General features: G+C 40.3%; 1 protein-coding gene across 1 annotated transcript in view; it reads left to right on the forward strand.

Annotated features, from left to right (window-relative positions):
• KDM3A (lysine demethylase 3A) overlaps positions 1-19,284 on the forward strand; it is a 59,454-nt gene extending 40,170 nt beyond the window's left edge. The window contains exons 13-26 of the mRNA XM_012472919.2: positions 1,810-1,962; positions 2,102-2,197; positions 2,525-2,652; positions 4,072-4,267; positions 6,547-6,719; positions 7,079-7,315; positions 8,579-8,750; positions 9,508-9,595; positions 10,292-10,422; positions 13,819-13,938; positions 14,021-14,160; positions 17,444-17,620; positions 17,703-17,837; positions 18,596-19,284. Coding sequence (XP_012328342.1) covers positions 1,810-1,962; positions 2,102-2,197; positions 2,525-2,652; positions 4,072-4,267; positions 6,547-6,719; positions 7,079-7,315; positions 8,579-8,750; positions 9,508-9,595; positions 10,292-10,422; positions 13,819-13,938; positions 14,021-14,160; positions 17,444-17,620; positions 17,703-17,837; positions 18,596-18,676 — 2,027 coding nt within the window. The 3' untranslated portion in view covers positions 18,677-19,284. The remainder of the gene's footprint in view (positions 1-1,809; positions 1,963-2,101; positions 2,198-2,524; positions 2,653-4,071; positions 4,268-6,546; positions 6,720-7,078; positions 7,316-8,578; positions 8,751-9,507; positions 9,596-10,291; positions 10,423-13,818; positions 13,939-14,020; positions 14,161-17,443; positions 17,621-17,702; positions 17,838-18,595) is intronic.
• Positions 19,285-19,516: the final 232 nt, after the last annotated feature.

Below are 19,516 nucleotides of genomic sequence, written 5' to 3' on the forward strand. Positions count from 1 at the left end.
GCAGTGGAGACTCTTAAGTCAAGAATCTTATTACATTTTTTCCCTCTGTAATCTGTTTAAGACAAGCAATATTAGTTTCCACTTTCAGTAGAGATACAAAGTTTCTTTATTAAATATATTTAAGTAAAAGTAGTAGATTTAAAGAAAAATTCCTAAGTAACTGGTCTGGTAGTGGTACATACATGACTGCAATGTGGAAACCCTTTTTTGGAATGTATTAGTAGCTTTGCTCCTGAATCAGCAGAGCGGTTGTAAGCAAGTGGTGGTTTTTTCTTTGATAAAGGTGAGTCATCTAAAAAAATGTGTGAATGTGTTTTTTTCATATAGAAAAAGGTAAAGACAATGATCTTTTAGAGCATAATTAAGAAACTCGCCTTCTTGAAGATTTAAATGTTATTAACCTTTCCTCCTTGCTTTTTTGATTATCCTGTTGCTTGCTCTTTTCTCTGTGACAAGCTGGTGAGATTGGAGAGAGAAACTCACTGTGAGTGATACTGAGATAATGCCACTGTACCCAGAAGAGTTTACCTCTGATCCTGAGATTAGGGAGCAAATCTCAACTATTACTACTTTTATTCTGTCTTTTCAGTGACATATAATTATTAAATGGGTGGCTAAGAGAGTTAAGAGTACTTTCTGATAAAACAGTCTAATCCAAGTGTCCAAGGTGAAGTTCATAAAATCTCATTTGTAAGATGCCTAAAGCTCTATGTATTGTGCCCTGGGCTATTACATTATAATGAAATGGCAGAAGTCCATTCAGCAGTTGGATTGATTTTGAATAAACTAAAGCTTGGTCATTTGGGTTGTGTTCAGTCTGAAGAAGGAATGAGTTAACCCCAAACTGGATTAGGAAAAAGATATTCTCCATAGAACAGGAATGCAGCAGCACTGATCCAGTGTTGTTCAGGAGAGAGACACAGACTGACTGCCAAGAGTCTTCTAGTCAGGGGACCTTGGGCTTTTCTGTGACCACAAAAATGCTCATACTTCTGAAAGCTTTCTGATACCTGGTTTGGTTCCCTGATTTGGCACTCCTCCATCTGGGAGAAGGGTCCAATGACCTGTCCAGTTTTGGAAGGCCTATGCCTCCAGTTACTAGGTCTTGGCCACTGGAACAGAAAATGCTGCTTGTGGAGTCTTGGGTCCTGCCTTAAGCTGCTGGATGTTTGGTCAGTGTGTCACTTCTGGGTGCCTGCATCATTCCTGGCACTGGCTAAATTGAGTTTTTGACTGACTGGTGAAGGAACTGACCTTGGACCATTGTGCCTGCACTAAGTTAATGTGCACCTGTCTCCAGGCCCCCTGAGCAACTTGGAGTTTTTAATGGGCAGTCGGATGTTGGGTATCTGAATAACCTGATGCTCTATGCAGATTATTGGGTTTGTGGATCTGAGTAAATTTTTTTTTTCCATTGGAGAAGGCCTGGCATGTACTGCCTTAAATTCTGAAAGGGACTCATGACTCAGAGGTTAAGAACCACTGTTGTGTGATGCCTGTGTCTGAGCTCCAACTTGTGTAACTGTTGCTGTACAGTCTGAATAGGGATTCTGCTTGGAGCTCAGTCTCCTAGAGGGAGGTGAGATATACAGTAAGAAGAGGCATGAAACTGAAGTACAAAGTCAAGTTACTAGGAGTGCTGAGGGGATCCAGGAGTGCTTCATGGGGGAGGCAGCATTTGCAATGAAGGCTGAACAAAGTTAATCTGAAGTCTAGTCACAGGGAGGAATGACAACCACCCCTACCTTTCATGTTTGATTTCAGAAGCTCTCTCCTTCCAAAGACTAAGTGATTTACTGGTTTTTGCAGGACAGGTTGCTTGGAAGCGAGCTGTCAAAGGTGTTCGAGAAATGTGTGATGTGTGCGACACCACCATCTTCAACCTGCACTGGGTATGTCCTCGGTGTGGGTTTGGAGTATGTGTGGATTGCTACCGGATGAAGAGAAAGAATTGCCAACAGGGTGAGAAACGATCTGATTCTCTTCTAGCCCCTTTACACAGTTAAATCAAGTTTTTTGTTGATTGGTGGTTGGTGGGTTTCTTGAAGCATATGGAGCCAGAGTCTATAAAGAATAGTTACTACAAATCAGTTGTTTGCAGGTGCTGCTTACAAGACTTTCTCTTGGCTAAAATGTGTGAAGAGTCAGATACATGAACCAGAGAACTTAATGCCTACGCAGATCATTCCTGGAAAAGGTATTTCATGTGCTGCAATGATTTTCTTTCCCCTTGTCTTGGTTAACTCATAGGGGCTAGTAGTACTTTATACTCACTACGTTTATTTTAGTGTATATTAAATAACTCCAGAAGTGTATTAACTCCCCCAACACTTTTTGATTAAAGTTTTGTGGAATAGTTTTGTAGAAGAAAAGAAAATGCATTTTGGGAAAGGCCTCTGGAGCAGGATGAAAGGAGGGAGTGGGAAACGTAATCATGTGGGGAATGCCAGCTGCTTCTCTGTAATGTTGAGGTTGAAAGTACCTAATACCCTTGTTCAGATGTTTGTCTCTGCCCTTTCTTTAGCCCTCTATGATGTTGGAGACATTGTTCATTCTGTAAGAGCGAAATGGGGAATAAAGGCAAACTGTCCTTGTTCAAACAGGCAATTCAAACTCTTTTCAAAGCCAGCCTCAAAGGAAGACCTAAAACAGGTATTTGCTGCTTATGCTAAATTCACCGTCCCTTGGAACTGTCATTTGTCTGTAAAGGAACCTGAGGATAGCTATCAGTGGAGAGAGAGAGAGAGAAAGAGAGACAGAGAGAGAATTCATACAGTTCATGTATGAATTGTACATACAGTTCAGTGACCCATTCTGACTTTTCACATTACTTTTGTGGACTTTTCTGTGGCCTCTTTTAGTAGGTTTTACATTTTTGTTTCTTGAAAAAGTAAAAAGTTCTAATGTAGTCTACCTATTAAGTAGCTGTCTAATTTGCAAAAGGTTTTTTAAGAAAAAATTATGTATTTTGCAGAATTAAAATTATTCAGATAAGCTTCAACATTTCTAAAATTACTAAATATATTTTGCTTATATTTATGAAGAGCTGAAGGAAATAATGACCAAATGAACCGTTTAGTTGCCTGTCACTCGATGTAAAAAGTGTTCATTTTCTCAGTCCTCATATGTTTCTCCTTGATGGGATCCCTCTCCTCCCCATCATCACATGTACCCCTTGCTGTCCCCCTTCTCCCCCTTGTTCCAGTAATCAGTATGCCGCATTGTGTTTAATAATCAGAACCTGACATTTCTGTAAAGCTGTGGTGTCATAGGCATGATGGGAGGGCAGAAGACTTGTAATCTGTGGAGTCAGAACTGAATTTGAATTCTTTTCCACCACTTGCTAGTTGTGTTACTTTGGTTGACATGAGCTGATTTATATGTGTGTCAGCTTCCTCATCAGTAATGCAGAAATAATAAGCAATATTGATGATTAGGTGTCACAGAATTACATCACATGTAAAGAGAGGGCCTGAACCACAACAGGAGTTTGAATATTCTTTTTCCTCCTTATGTGTGTATAAACTCGCTCTTGCCAGTTTTTAAAATCATTTTCTTCTACAACAGTCATCTTAGATTTAATTTATGAGTTCTTTTAAGAGCTCATCACATTTTTAAAGCTAACTCAAAATAGCATTTCGCTGCATCCCATTTCCTTCTGAAATCTCAGCTTTACCTTTCCTGCCTGCTTCATTTATTCATTTTCAACCATGTTTTCTGTGCTTATCCTGGATCCTGGGATGAGTTCCTAGGAGAGACAGGCACAGACTGGTCATTTTAAACCAGCAAGGTCCATCCAGTAATAGGGATATGTACCAGCAGGGGCTGGATGGTAGAAGAGTGCAGAGGGAAATACCTGCTGTGTTTAAGTTGCTAACGTATCTCTCACCTTGTAGTTATTTTCTACTAATGCAAGATTACTGCAGCTGTGGGGATACCCAGTGCTAGCTATTAGGTGGTTTTGTTCTGGATGTTTATCTTATTTGTTGCTTGGCTATTAGGAGAGAAGGTAAGAAAAGGAAAATGTCATTCTTCAGCTTATGTAAAATCATCCTTTAATGCTTAACACAGACTTCTTTAACTGGAGAAAAACCGACTCTTGGTGCAGTGCTCCAGCAGAATCCCTCAGTGTTGGAATCAGCAGCTGTGGGTGGGGAAGCAGCCTCCAAGCCAGCCAGCAGCATGAAGCCTGCCTGTCCAGCCAGCACATCTCCTCTAACCTGGCTGGCAGACCTAACCAGTGGGAATGTCAACAAGGAGAACAAGGGTGAGTGTTTCCTGCTTTCCTGTTTGTTCCTGAGTATTTTAGTCCATTCATGGAGGGACTTGGCAACCTCAGTTGCTGGGAAAACAGTGGTTAGAAGTCATGTAGAATGGAAAGTGCTTCTCTGGAGTCATCCTGGAACCTGCCACAAATGAAAGTGTTTTTGAAATGCAGCACCAAAGAGAACTTTTGCTGCTGCGATAGAACACTAGCTAAGGTTGAAAGTGTGTTTGGCAGGAATGGAGTGGGGCTGAGACTTGCTTAATAAGTGATTTTTCACCTTTCTAGCCTTGCCCTATATATAAATTGGAATGTGCTGGTTTTAGTTTTATTTTTGTCATTTGTGCTGTCACCTCGGGATGCTTGATGATAAATATGAAGAGTGTGGGCTTTGGACTGAGTCGTAGAGTTCCATTAAAATTTAGCGACTTCTACCTTCTGGCTGTGTTACAGAGGAGAAGAATTGCAGGCCACTCCTTTTTTTTTTTTGCGACAGAGTCTTGCTCTGTCGCCAGGTGCCAGGCTGGAGTGCAGTGGCACAATCTCAGCTCACTGCAACCTCCGCCTCCCAGGTTCAAGCAATTCTCCTGCCTCAGCCTCCTGAGAGCTGGGACTACAGGTGCACGCCACCACGCCCAGTTGATTTTTGTATTTTTTTTTTTAATAGAGACGGAGTTTCAACATGATGTAGGCCATTTCTTTCATGCAAAGATCCGGAACAAAATTTTAATGAATCAAATTTGACACTAAATGAAGGAATATTTGAATGTTAGACTACACCTGAATTTCTGGAAAAACTTTCATATTGCTTTAAAAATGTGATAAGGAGCTCTTAAAAGAATGCATAAATTAAGTCTAAGATGACTGTTACAGAAAAGTTATTTGAAAAGCTGGCAAGAGCACAGCTGGTGAGTTATATGTACCTTGCAAAGAGGAAAAAGAATATTCAAACTCCTGTGTGGTCCAGGCCCTCTCTTTACATGTGATGTAATTCTGTGATACCCAATCATCTGTATTACTGATGAAGAAGCTGAAGCACATATAAATCAACTCATTTGAGCCAAAGTGAGATAATTAGCAAGTGGCAGAAAAATAATTCAAAATTTTCAAGGTTTTTCCAGAAATGAAAATGTAGTCTGACATTCAGAAATATAGGAGAATCATGGGACAAGATGCAGAAAAGCATTAAATAAAATTTAGTACCTATTTATTATTTACAAAAAACTTCTCAAATTAAGAACATTCTTAACAGTTAAAAAATGGACTGGAGACATCATAATCATTAATTTTCTTAAAAAAATTTGAGTTTTTGGCCGGGCGCGGTGGCTCACGCCTGTAATCCCAGCACTTTGGGAGGCCAAGGCAGGTGGATCACGAGGTCAAGAGATCGAGACCATCCTGGTCAACATGGTGAAACCCCGTCTCTACTAAAAATACAAAAAATTAGCTGGGCATGGTGGCGCGTGCCTGTAATCCCAGCTACTCGGGAGGCTGAGGCAGGAGAATTGCCTGAACCCAGGAGGCGGAGGTTGCGGTGAGCCGCGATCGTGCCATTGCACTCCAGCCTGGGTAACAAGAGCGAAACTCCATCTCAAAAAAAAAAAAAAAAAAAATTTGAGTTTTTTAGAGATGGACTCTTGTTCTGTCCACCCAGCCTGAAGTGCAGTGGCACGATCTTGGCTCACTGCAATGCCACCTCCCAGGTTCAAGCAGTTCTCCTGCCTCAGCTTCCCGAGTAGCTGGGATTACAGGCACCACCACCACGCCCAACTAATTTTTGTATTTTTAGTAGAGATGAGATTTCGCCATGTTGGCCAAGCTGGTCTTTGAGGGTTTTTTTTTCTTTTTCTTTTCTTTCTTTTTTTTAACAGTTTCTCTCTATGTTTAAGAACAACATATCTGTTACCAGTCTTTATTAAGCATTGTACTGAAAGTCTTGGTCAGTGCATTGAGGCCAAAGGAAAAAAAAAATGTGTAAAGAGAATGCTGCCGATTATTTGTAGACAGTACATGCAAAAAATGGAAAAGAATCTACATTTACTAAACTTATTTGTCAGGATTGCTAGATAACAAGGTCAATTTATGAAAATCCATTGTACTAGATAGTTACTATTTTTAACATCAACGAGTCTTGTCTAAGTAAGTAATATTAATACTTATCCCCTAAAGTATTTTTCCATTTCAGTAAATGGAAAGCAAGTTCTAAAGTATTTCTGTTAATAGAATACTAATAAGGGATTTGCCTTTCAAAAATGTCTTTTCATCTGGATGTTTTATTTTAGAAAAACAACCAACTATGCCAGTTTTAAAGAATGAAATCAAATGTCTTCCACCCCTCCCGCCTTTAAGCAAATCCAGCACAGTCCTCCATACCTTTAACAGCACAATTTTGACACCTGTAAGCAACAACAGTTCTGGTTTCCTCCGAAATCTCTTGAATTCTTCTACAGGAAGGGTATGTGCTTCTTTGTTGGTACTCTATGTTGTAAAGTTGAATAGAGACAGAACAGGAAGAGGCTAGAGAAGTCAGAACTGAAAGAAAGGAGACTGAATCACATACTTACCTTTGTAGGCTCCAAAGGCTGAGTCATTGGAGGAGGGGTTTCATGGGACTGTATTTCTGAGCTGGGCCACTTTCTCCTGTTACCTCACTTCTATGAGTTGTCAAGTGGGGACAGGGGACATGCCTTTTCGCCTGGGGGTCCTGGCTTGGCCTCTTCTGGATATGTAGTATATACTCATCATTATGGGAATGGGGTTTCTCGATGGTAAGGGAATGACATGTTTAAGACTTTTGTTCTTTCTCCAATTCAGACAGAAAATGGACTGAAGAATACACCAAAAATCCTTGATGACATCTTTGCCTCTTTGGTGCAAAATAAGACTTCCTCTGATTTATCTAAGAGGCCTCAAGGACTAACGATCAAGCCCAGCATTCTGGGCTTTGACACTCCTCACTATTGGCTTTGTGATAATCGCTTGCTGTGTTTGCAGGACCCCAACAATAAGAGCAACTGGAATGTGTTTAGGGAGTGCTGGAAACAAGGGCAGGTAATGTAGGCCTCCCTTCTTCCGGCCCTATTCAAGACCCCCTTCTCGGTTCCTTTGGCAGACTTCTGACAACCCCACCTCACCCTTTTCCCCATCTTTTACCTCCTGTTTTATTCTTTATTGTTTAGGGTAAATATAATCAGGTCAGGGTGTGGCCGTGGGTCTTACTTTTTAAAGCAGATGGTCCTAAGCTGACATTTCCAGTCAGGTTTTTGTTGCTTTCTCTCAGTCCCCATTGGGTTTTTGATGAGGGCATCCAGGCTTGGTGATTCCTATGGTAAACCTCAGCAGAGGAAGTGAGAGTGTGACTACAGGCTGATGGGATTTGGGAGATTAGACAAAACGTGGTACAAAATCATGCACCCCTACTACCTGAATGAAAACTCTGTGCTGAAGGCAGTTGTAGGTGGGCCAGGGCATGTGGTGTCATAAAGTCCCCAGGTGCCTGCCCTAAAGGGTACCGTGGTTGGATCTTAAGTGCTGGTTAATATCTTTAAGGAGAATTTCTAGGCCTGCTTCTGTGCTTTTTTGTTTTGGTTCTCTTTTCGGGATCTTTGGCTTCTGTCTTCGGCCAAATGGGGTCTTTGCTAAAGGAACACTCTGCTCTTGGACAAGAATTTGGGAGAATTGCCAAACAGAAAGATGTGAGTGTTTAACCAAAAATAAATTTTCAAAAATGTTTTTCTTCATCCAGTGTACTAATAGGATTTGCTCATTTAATCATATATAGACAAGAAACAAAATGATGGGCTGAATACAGTCTGTCAGCAGGCTTTATTGCTTGTTGCCAGTGTTTTAAAGTTAGACTATTTCACATGAAGGTCAGAACTTCTAGGTAGTCTTAGATAGCCAAAAGGTTTGGCATCCTCCCATAGCCAGTATTCCTGCTTGACAATAACAGGCTCGAGTACAGTGGGGTCACCCTGTTTCACTGGTGACTGGTGCCACTGGACACTCCTTCCAGCCCTTGTCTTCTTTACAGTCCATCTTGCTGTGAGTAATGAGATCTGACTAGGAAAGGTGATGCCTTTCTCCTAGATGCTTACTCATATAGTTTGAGAGCAAGGGTTGTGTAGCAGATGAATGGTGAAGGTTGGAGGTGATTTGGGAGCTCTGAGAACTAAGCCTAAACTGTCACTTCACCATCTGAGATGGAGCAGTAGCTCCCTGGAAACACACCAGCAGCAGTGTGAAGAGGGACTGCCTTCGGGAGTGGGAACAGCTGCCAGAGTTCAAACTAAAGTCTTCCTTTTTTTCATTTAGCCAGTGATGGTGTCTGGAGTGCATCATAAATTGAACTCTGAACTTTGGAAACCTGAATCCTTTAGGAAAGAGTTTGGTGAGCAGGAAGTAGACCTAGTTAATTGTAGGACCAATGAAATCATCACAGGAGCCACAGTAGGAGACTTCTGGGATGGATTTGAAGACGTTCCAAGTACGTATGAAAGATCTTTTTAAGGGGGTTGAGGATGTGAAAGGAGGGGACACCGGAATGGCAGGAGTCTGAGACTCAACCGAAGCATTTTCCAGGATTTTGCAGTTTGAAATTAACATCTGTCTTCTCTTCCCCTTCCTTGTTACAGTGTTTATGCTTTTGAATGCTGAGGCATTATTACCTGTTCTGTTAGTCTTTGCTTTTCCTGGACAGAACATCCAGATAGGCTCAGTCTCTCTCTGAACAGAATAAGTAATTTCTGTTCCATGCTGGCCTCAGAAATACCTGTGACCTTTGATTGTTGAGATGCATTGCTTTGGTTAGTTGGGATGCTGCTCACTTCTTCCAAAACACTGTAGAGGAGCAGCAGATTGGATTGATGACAGCTGTCACAACAGCACCTACATGCAGTGGGCAAAAGGGAGTGGCTGAATCTCCAAGAGTGAGTAGCAGTTTAAAAAGCTTCTAGGAAAGACAAGGCCCTGACACAAATCCATTAGTTGGTGATTTTTATTTTGGTGCACCTTGCTGCCTCCTGGGTACAAATGGATTTCTTTACACAGTAGAAATAAAATTGGTAGGAGGGGAAAATCAAGGAAAAATAATATTTGCATACTAAATATGTCAGGTTATGAAAATTTTGCAGAGATATATTTTGTTTATATTGTTGAGGCATAAAATGCTAATTTGTCATTTATTTTGGTCTGTTTCTGAGTTATAAATAGTAACAATTCATTTATTCTGGTTTACCTTTCAGATCGTTTGAAAAATGAAAAAGAACCAATGGTGTTGAAACTTAAGGACTGGCCACCGGGAGAAGATTTTAGAGATATGATGCCTTCCAGGTATGATAATGAAGGTGGGGAGAGATGATTCTGTTCTTGACTTGGTAGGATAAATTATTTTTTGAGGTAGTGAGAAATAGTTTTCAAGGAAATAACAAAAGTTCTGTAGTTATACTGCTGCTCATTTTTCATTTCTAGTTTGTAGTCGTTGGAGGCAGGTTTATTTTTAAATGAGACGAAAAAGTGATTGGCTTTTAGGCTTGGCTGACTAATGGAACACCACACATTTTCCATGGTAGCCTCTGCTAGAGAAGAGGCTCACATATTCTTACAAGGCTGATTTGGAAGCAGTTGTGGGAGCTGTTGTGTCAGGGTCAGGACAATATGGTTACAGCACTGAGTCAGACAAGAAGACACCTAATGGGTAGATCTATTTTCCTGACTGAGCTTGAAACCTCCAAAAGGGTGTCACAATGATATATGCCTAAGTGTAACTTTTTATCTGGAATTTATTGCTGAGATCTTTTGTCTGAACTATTCCAGCAGATTTGGACACATTTGTATGTTGTAAGAGAGAAAGAAGACATCTTTGTATATAACTACTGTAATTCTAATCTTAAATATTTGATGGCTTTCTCAATCTATGTGATCACAGATGTGTTTGTTCCTTTTGGTGTAGAAGGAACAAAACAAGTTACACAATAATGAATTAGAAAAGCAATCTTATTTTGCAAATTCCTGGTTCTATTTTTCTAGGTTTGATGATCTGATGGCCAACATTCCACTGCCCGAGTACACAAGGCGAGATGGCAAACTGAACTTGGCCTCTAGGCTGCCAAACTACTTTGTTCGGCCAGATCTGGGTCCCAAGATGTATAATGCTTATGGTAAGATGGAGATAGCTAACTTTAAAATGGAAATAAAACAACTCAAAATGTTTGAAAAATTGATTTTTGGGGAGGGAGAGGATTATGGAAAACACCCATAATCCTAATACTTAATACAGCCTCAGCCTTCATTTTTACATATTTCCTTTCATTCTCTGGCCACATGTTTTTGTATTTCATTTTCATAGTTGGCAGTTGTAAAGCATATACAATGTTTTATTTTTCTCTTTACTATACGTAATTTTACACTGTAAAATCTTTACATGTTGCTTAATAGTCTTTAGATCACTTTTAATGGCTGCGTGATAGATGAGAGAACGTACTTTCATTAATGATTTCAGTGTTCGGACATTTAGGTCAATCTGCTTGCATTCTAGCCATCTTAACATCGGCTACAATTAAATGCAGTGTTCTATGCTGGTGGGTAGAAGTTAGTTACTTAGGATTCAAAGTACCCTTTGAATTGGAGTTTTATTCTTTGGACATAACTCAGTACTGTCTAACAAAGAGGATTGCCTGGGATAAAGACTGGTTTCGACATTTTCCAGAGCCACCTTTCATCATTGTAACTGTGATCTTGTTCAGTTTTACACATGGCCTTTAATTAGGGCTGGATTCGAGTTGGCCATTTTGAAGAGATTATTTACCAATTCAACAATTCACTGTTGAATGCAGTTCTAGCTGTTTGAGTATTTCAGTGAATTTTCTTTACTCATTTTTACTATTTCGCCTCTACTTGTCCTCTTGGAAATTATATCTTCCTCCCGTAATTACTTCCATGTCATTTTCCATTTCTAGCCTTACAAGGTCTGTTCTCCAAAGACTGTTGGGGAAGGGGAGGGGGAAAAGGGGCAAGGACTCCAGCCCCACAATTCTGTTACGGTTGAGTCAGCCCAGGGAACCATCAGGAGTGTACTTGGGGGCTATTGTGACAGGGGCGTGTTTTTGTTTGCAAGCTCCCAGCAGTCTCCATGCCCAAGATAGTTCTGCCAGGGTAGAGTGGGAAAAGCTGTGTGGGTGAGAAGACCCGGCGGGCACAAGGCCTCTTGCCTGTTCCTCACTTTTCAGGTCTCAGTTGGTGAGCCCTCCATGTGCTGTGGGTCTGCAGTGTGCTCTCTGAAGGTCCTGTCCCTTGAGCCCTTCAGAGACTGATTAAAGCAGCTGCATTGTTGGGATCTTGGACAAACTTACGTATATGAGAGCATTTTTCCAATAAACTGTATAATGTGAAGTTGTGTAGTTTATCCATGCTTTATAGAAATCCTGAAGCTTTAAAGGTGCATATCTGAGAAATTTTCAAAAGAAATTCCTTGCTTGGTTTAACTAGCTTGGCAGCAGGTCTTTTCCCCTAGACACTAATAGATGGCAGTGTTACTCTATAAAAGCTTTTCCTATGACAAAATGGTTCCCATCCAGAAGTAAGCATTCAGGGGATGAAAATAATGAAGATGTGTTCATTTTCAGACACCTATCTTATCATAAACATCATTAAAGAGTGGTTTTTTCAAAGGTTGGGTGATTAAGCTGTGACTCTTCAATCAAAGTGCAAAGGCTCTTTGGAGAGATCATAGAATCCAGCCTCTCTCTAGCTCCTACAACACCCTCCATTTTGCAAATGAGGACCAGGACTTGAGGATAGTAGGACACTGACCTGTTCAGGATCTCTGAGGGGCATTCCAGGGTGGCAGGTCTGAGACTAGTACTTAGCTCTCCTGATTTCTAAGCTAGAGCCCATCTCCCTACCCAGGCCCTACTCTAACTTTCCATCACCCAACAGCCCCTACTAGCTTTTTTTCCCCCTATAAAAGTCCATGGCGTTTTGTTTCAGGATGTTTTGTTGTCAAGGACTCCTTTCCCTTTGACCATTATGTTTTTACAATTTTGGTTTCATCTGAGTTTAGGCTCCCCTGGTTTAGAGTCTGGTTTTATCAGTGACTAGGGTCTGATGGACTTTGGGCCAGTGGCTGGGTAGCAGCTGTTTACTTCCTTGTTTTGCACTGTGGCACTGGCTGGATCAGCAGGCAGCCAGTCCCTGCCGAGGCTTTACCTCCTACTCTCCTTTCCTTTTCTTCCCAGCTCCATCCTCTTCCTATTGCCCTTAGTCTTAACCACCACCTTCGAGTTTGTGTTCATCATTCCCTTATATTTATAATTTTAACATATATATTTGAATTCCTGCACAATATTCTTTCAGTTTTTAACCTACTTTTGAACTTCATAGAAATAGAATCAGATTTTTTATATTCATCCATGCTATCATATAATAATATATCATCCATGTGTTTATTTCATTTTCTATTACATTAATTTCTTTTTTCATATTTTGCTTTTTACTATGGAACTATTTTCCAAACACACTGAAAACTTGAGAGTCGAGTACTGACTCCATATAACTCATCACCCAGTTATGTAACAGCTTCCAACTTTTTGCCATAATTGTTTCTTTGTCTCCTCCCTTTTTTCATAATCCTCTCATCTATCCTTTGATCTCACCCTAATACCAGTGCTTTACCTACTCCTAGGGCTGATATTTCAGCAAGCTGGAAAGAAAGGAAAGTCCAACAGGGCTCTGGGGCCCTGGTCCCAGGTTGGAATGAAGAAGTGTGTCCTCTCATAAGTATAGCTCCTCTAAAACCACAGCCCCAGGCATGCCAGAGATAAAGCCTTTCTCCAAAACAGTACAGGGCCTTTTCAGAGGCTGGTAGGTTAGAAAACAGCCACTGCTTGCTCACTACAAGTGGTGCTTCTCTCTACTGCCCAGCCTAAGAAGCAGAGTCCTTGTATTAGAATGGGCCACCCAAGGTGACTGCAGGGTGAGCTTCTGGGTGACTGCTGAGCAAGGTGAGCCTTCTCCTGTGCTCGAGGAATTAGCCACAGACTGTGAACACTGGAGGGGACCTGTCATTCTGGCTCACTCCTCTCCCCACTTCTTTTACAGTTGAGAGAACCAAGGAATGCATTGGGCAGTGTTCCTTCTTACAGTCATGACAGCCATCTGAGGTTCCAGGTTTATATGTGTGTGGATGGGGGCTTTCCTTTGGACTCCCCGTCTTTAGTGGTCCTTGGACTTTGTCTCTTGCTCCAGAATTCCTAGGCTGTGGCAACAGTCAAAGCCTGAGCTCACTTGATCTAGCAGATGTCCTTTTGGCAAATCCCAGCTTCAGGAGCCTGTTGAATCACATCCATTTCCTGCTGTTTTTGGCTTCTGAGTATTCCTTCTTTTCTTGCTAGTACATTGACTTGTTAAAGAAATTTTTTTTGCAATAATTTCATCCAGAATTTTCAGTTATTCTCAGCAGAAGAGTCACTCAGGGACCTACCATCTCCCAGATAGTGGAAAGACTATGGCAGCCTTTGTTGTCTTCTGTAAACTTTAAGGCACTTTGTTTTTTGCAGGATTAATCACTCCTGAAGATCGGAAATATGGAACAACAAATCTTCACTTAGATGTATCTGATGCAGCTAATGTCATGGTCTATGTGGGAATTCCCAAAGGACAGTGTGAGGAAGAAGAAGGTAGGGTGCTGAGCAGAAAAGGAGGGCTTACTCTCTGAGCCAGGGCCTGTGGTCTGATATTTGCTTTCTCTTCCTGCCCTAGAAGTCCTTAAGACCATCCAAGATGGAGATTCTGATGAACTCACAATAAAGCGCTTTATTGAAGGAAAAGAGAAGCCAGGAGCACTGTGGCACATATATGCTGCAAAGGACACGGAGAAGATAAGGGAATTTCTTAAAAAGGTATGTTTTTTATGGCATGTGTGAACAGAGGCATAGAGAATAGCGATATTATGTTACTACATAGTGAACTGACTGGTTTGGCTAGGGGAATTGCCACAACCTGAAACATTAAATCTGTGCCTATCAGTTTGGATAGGCTGAAGGTGGTTGCTAAGGAACAAGGATTCTAAATGATTAGGGCTACACTTCTAAAAAAAAAAAAAAGAGAGAGAGAGAGAGATCCAAGATGGCTGATCACTAGTAGCTCTGGCACATAGCTCCCAGTGAAAGTGCAGAGAACGAGAGGACGCCACACTTTCAGATGAATATTTGTTGCTCACGGACCAGGAGATTCCCAGTGGAGGAGCCCCATGGGTCGCCAGAGCGACTTGTGGCCGGCGCGGCGGTTTTGCTGGCGCCTTAGAGCAGCAGTTCTAGGTGCAGAGTCTGGAGATTCCCGGGCAGAAAAGCACCATCAATCTTAACACCACTGTTTTGGCCGGCGCAGTGGATTGCTCAGATTTTGGCACTGGCAATCAAAAGTTGGACGTCCGCTCAGAGACCTAGTTAGAAAGTTGGTAATTACAAAGACGACAGAGGGATAAATATATAATGAAGAGAAGAAACCAGCCTAAAAAGGCAGAGAATACTCAAAATCAGAATGCCTCTCCCTCTACAGGGGATCGCAGTTCCTCATCAGTAACAGAACAAGGCTTAATGGAGAACAAGTGTGTTCCAATAACAGAAGCAGGCTTCAAAATGTGGGTGATAAGAAACTTCCGTGAATTAAAAGAACTTGTTCTAACCCAATGCAAAGAAACTAAGAACCTTGAAAAAAGGTTTGATGAAATGCTAACGAGATTGGACAATTTAGAGAGGAATATAAGTGAATTGATGGAGCTGAAAAACACAACATGAGAACTTTGCGAAGTATGCACAAGTTTAAACAGTCGAATTGATCAAGCAGAAGAAAGGATATCAGAAGTCGAGGACCAGCTCAGTGAAATGAAACAAGAAGACAAGATTGGAGAAAAAAGGATAAAAAGGAATGAGCAAAGTCTTCAGGAAATATGGGACTATGTGAAAAGAGCTAATTTACGTTTGATAGGTATACCTGAATGTGACGAAGAGAATGAATCCAAGTTGGAAAATACTCTTCAGGATATCATTCAGGAAAACTTTCCCAACCTAGCAAGGCAGGATAATATTCAACTCCAGGTAATACAGAGAACACCACAAAGATATTCTTCAAGAAGACCAACCCCAAGGCACATAATCGCCAGATTTATTAGGGTTGAAATGAAGGAGAAAATACTAAGGGCAGCCAGAGAGAAAGGTCAGGTTACCCATAAAGGGAAACCTATCAGACTTACAGCAGATCTCTCAGCAGAAACCCTGCAAGCCAGAAAAGAGTGGGGACCAATATTTAACATCCTTAAAGTTCATATCCAGCCAAACTAAGCTTTATGAGCGAAGGAAAAATTAAATCTTTTGCGAACAAACAAGTACTTAGAGACTTCACCACCACCAGACCTGCTTTACAAGAGCTTCTGAAAGAAGCACTATATATATAAAGGAACAACCAATATCAGCCTTTCCAAAAATATATCAAAAAGCAAAGAGTATAACACAATGAAAAATGTACACCAACTAATGGGCAAAACAGCCAGCTAGCATCAAATGGCAGTATTAAACTTATATATATTCTAATTGGATAAAAAGCCAAAACCCATCGGTATGCTGCATCCAGACCCATCTCACATGCAATGATACACAAAGACTCAAAACAGAGAAGGAGGAAGATTTATCGTCCAAACAGAGTAAAAATAAACAAATAAAAAGCAGGAGATGCAATTCTCGCCTCTGATAAAGTAGATTTTAAAGCAACAAAGATCAAAAGAGGCAAAGAAGGACATTACATAATGGTAAAAGGATCAATGTAACAAGAAGAGCTAACGATTCTATAGATCAACCAGACAGAAAATTAACAAGGACATCCAAGACTTGAACTCAGACCCGGAACAAGTAAACTTAATAAACATTTATAGAACTCTCCACTTCAAATACACAAAACATACATTACCACCTCACACCTATTCCAAAAGTGACTACATAATTGGAAGTAAATCACTCCTCAGTAATCGCATAGCATTTCATAGGTTTAAATGAAATATTGGTTGGCTGCTTGTTTGTTATTTTCTTCCCTTATTCCTTCCTGTCTACATCATTAAGTATAATTATTGGTATAAAAGTGGTTTTCAATACCCATTACTAAATTGCATTCTAGCCTGGGCAAGAAAGCAATACTCTCTCTCTTTCTCTTCCTTTTTCTTCCTCTTCTTCATTCTTTTTTTTCTTTCTAAAAAAAAAAAAAAAAAAAAAACCCAGCCTTGTCTTTTATGTCTGTGTTTTTCTCCTTTCAATTTAGTTTATCTGATCATTTCCTAGCATCTGTTTGTTTTTATTACCTTGAGAATGTGAGCACTTCAGAAGTTCATTTATCCTTGCCCCTGAGTGGCCATGTTCTGAGTGTAAGATCCCTATTGGTTTTGTCCATTCTCATGTAGCGAGTGGCCCTACTTGTCATTAGCAAGGGATGCAGGGATTTGGAAGATTTTAGGTTTCCCCCGTAGTTGGCAGGTTGTTCAGCAGGGGCTCTGTGTAGACCCAGGTGTCTCTGGCTGATATTCTTTAATCATTCATAAGTTTTGGATATGAACATTCCTAACCTGTTAGCTGGCCCCAAATAGGTCTTTAACAAGCATTTGTTTGAATCAAGGTGTTTCTGGCTAAGGATCATTTGGCTTTTCCAGAAAACCACTGGTCACCATATTGTTCCTTTGATAGTGTCACTCTGAGTCTCTGCTTTACCAGTTACTGGATCAAGGATAAACAAGTCCGATCTGCAGCTGTCTTTGGGACTGTTTCATAAGTCAGATTGTTAAGTGAAGACAGGTTTCTAGTAACTTTAAAACAAGTTCATTTCTAAGGAGCCTGGGCCTCCTTATGTTTAAAAGTCTAGACTATAAAATATTGTTTAAATACAGTATTTACAAACTTACACAGAGACCGCCAGTGATGGTTTATGGGAACTAGCATCAGAGAAGCTGATTTTTTTGTCATTCTTCTTTTGGTTTCATTCAGCTGAAGTCTTTGAGTACTACTTGTCTTTTTCTGCCAGTGGGGGCACTTACACTGAAGGCCTGACATTTACGAACGGCCAACACTGTTAAGAGGGAAAAAAAATGCCTTATTGGGCCTTAGCATGTTACTCAGTTGTATAATTATTTTGAATGTATTTTAGGTATCAGAAGAGCAAGGTCAAGAAAACCCAGCAGACCACGATCCTATTCATGATCAAAGCTGGTATTTAGACCGATCATTAAGAAAGCGTCTTCATCAAGAATATGGAGTTCAAGGCTGGGCTATTGTACAGTTTCTTGGGGATGTGGTGTTTATCCCGGCAGGAGCTCCACATCAGGCAAGAAATCATTACTTTTTCTTTATTCTTTTTATATTATGAACTTCTTGATTTGTTACTGATATCACTTCGTGTTTTTCAGGTTCATAACTTGTATAGCTGCATCAAAGTGGCTGAAGATTTTGTTTCTCCAGAGCATGTTAAACACTGCTTCTGGCTTACTCAGGAATTCCGATATCTGTCACAGACTCATACTAATCATGAAGATAAATTACAGGTAAAAATAGCACCAGTTCCTAGCATTCTCTGGCTATGGCTTCATGGCCCATTCTTGACTTTATAAAGAGAGTCAGTGAACTTGGCCATATTGTACTTAGCACAGTGAGTTGATGAACTTGTTTTATACCTAGTACTGCTACCTACTTAAGTGAGGGAAGAACAAGAGGAAATCTCACCTTGGTTTGATTTGATACTGTTTAGAATCTGTAAGGGACTGTCCCCACAGAGAAAAAGGCCTTTGTACTGAAAATGAATAGATCTTCTGATTTTGGCCCAGCTGCCAGTCAGGGGTCTTGAACACAGTGCTTGACTTTTCAGTGCTGCAGTGTTCTCATCACCCTTAGGTAGAGCAGAACTGAATCTCTGAGACTAAAAGAGGTCTGAGGGGGTGGTATTTTCAAAAGGATTTCAGTAATGAATCGTGTAACATAATTTCATGTTTGGAAAATTAGGGAAAGATAATAAACCTGTACCTTGGAACTTGCCTCTCCCTGTACTCACTGTGAGGTAGGTCTATGTGGTATCAAAACCTATACAAGGGGAAAAAATGAGCTTGTTAAGTTGTTAGAATCATGGGTTTAAAATGTATATGAAATACTGGTCTGAAGGAGCCCACGGGCTTTTGCAGTGTTAACATTTCATATTGAATTTTAAATTCTAAGAGAAGGTAATAAAATTGGTAGGAGGAAGTTTATTCTTAGTGATAGATTTTAGATTTAAATGTAAAATGCCCATATATTCTCCCATTCTTTTTAGGTGAAGAATGTTATCTACCATGCAGTGAAAGATGCAGTTGCTATGCTGAAAGCCAGCGAATCCAGTTTTGGCAAACCTTAATCTCCCTGCACATTGGAAATGAATTACAGGCAGCTGTTCAAACTCTTCAGGCAGGATTCCTGTGGACTTTGAGATTCATGTTACCTCATCATCTTTTTTAAAATGTACCTGACTTGTGAGGGTACTCTGTCTAATGTATATTTCTAGTGTTTACAGACAGTAAATGTGTATATGTAGTAACTATTTACAGAACATGCATCCTTAAACTGTGACTTCTCACCTAGTACAGAACTTTTACCAGGGTGTAAAAACAAAACCTCATATCAGCTCTGGAACAATACCTGCAGTTATTCCCCATCTATTTGGACAACTTAGTCAAATTGGGTTTATAACTATTAGGAATCACTACACAGTTTATTTGGGTTGTATTTTGTTTTGTGTTTGAGTCCCCTGTCCCTCATCCCTTAGGGTCCAAAAGAGCAATGGAGGAAGTGACAGCTAATGTTGCAGTTCTTATTGTATGGCATAGGACTGGCATTATATAGCAGAAATCAACTACTGTACAATTTCTTGGGGTTAACCATCTTTAGTTAAATGGAATTTTAATTTAAATGAAGCTTTGCTAATTTTAAGTGGTAAGCATTTTGCATTAAAATATTCATATAATACTTTGGCTCAGTTTATTGGCATTATCCTCTCATTGTGATTTCAGCACAACTTTCATCAAATGCAGGTATAAGGAATTGCTCCAAGAACTCTTCTTAAAAGCAAAAAAATTAGATGCTGTAGTGATTAGTGATTTCTTAGTGATTATTACAAAGCTAATATGGAAATTTCTGCTCACTCAGGTGGAAACTGTCACAGTTTTGCAAAGAAGTACCACGAATTAATTAAATTTAG

Source organism: Aotus nancymaae, unplaced genomic scaffold, assembly GCF_030222135.1.
Source record: "Aotus nancymaae isolate 86718 unplaced genomic scaffold, 86718_ANA_hifiasm-v0.15.2.pri h1tg000017l, whole genome shotgun sequence".
NCBI classification, from domain to species: Eukaryota; Metazoa; Chordata; class Mammalia; order Primates; family Aotidae; genus Aotus; species Aotus nancymaae.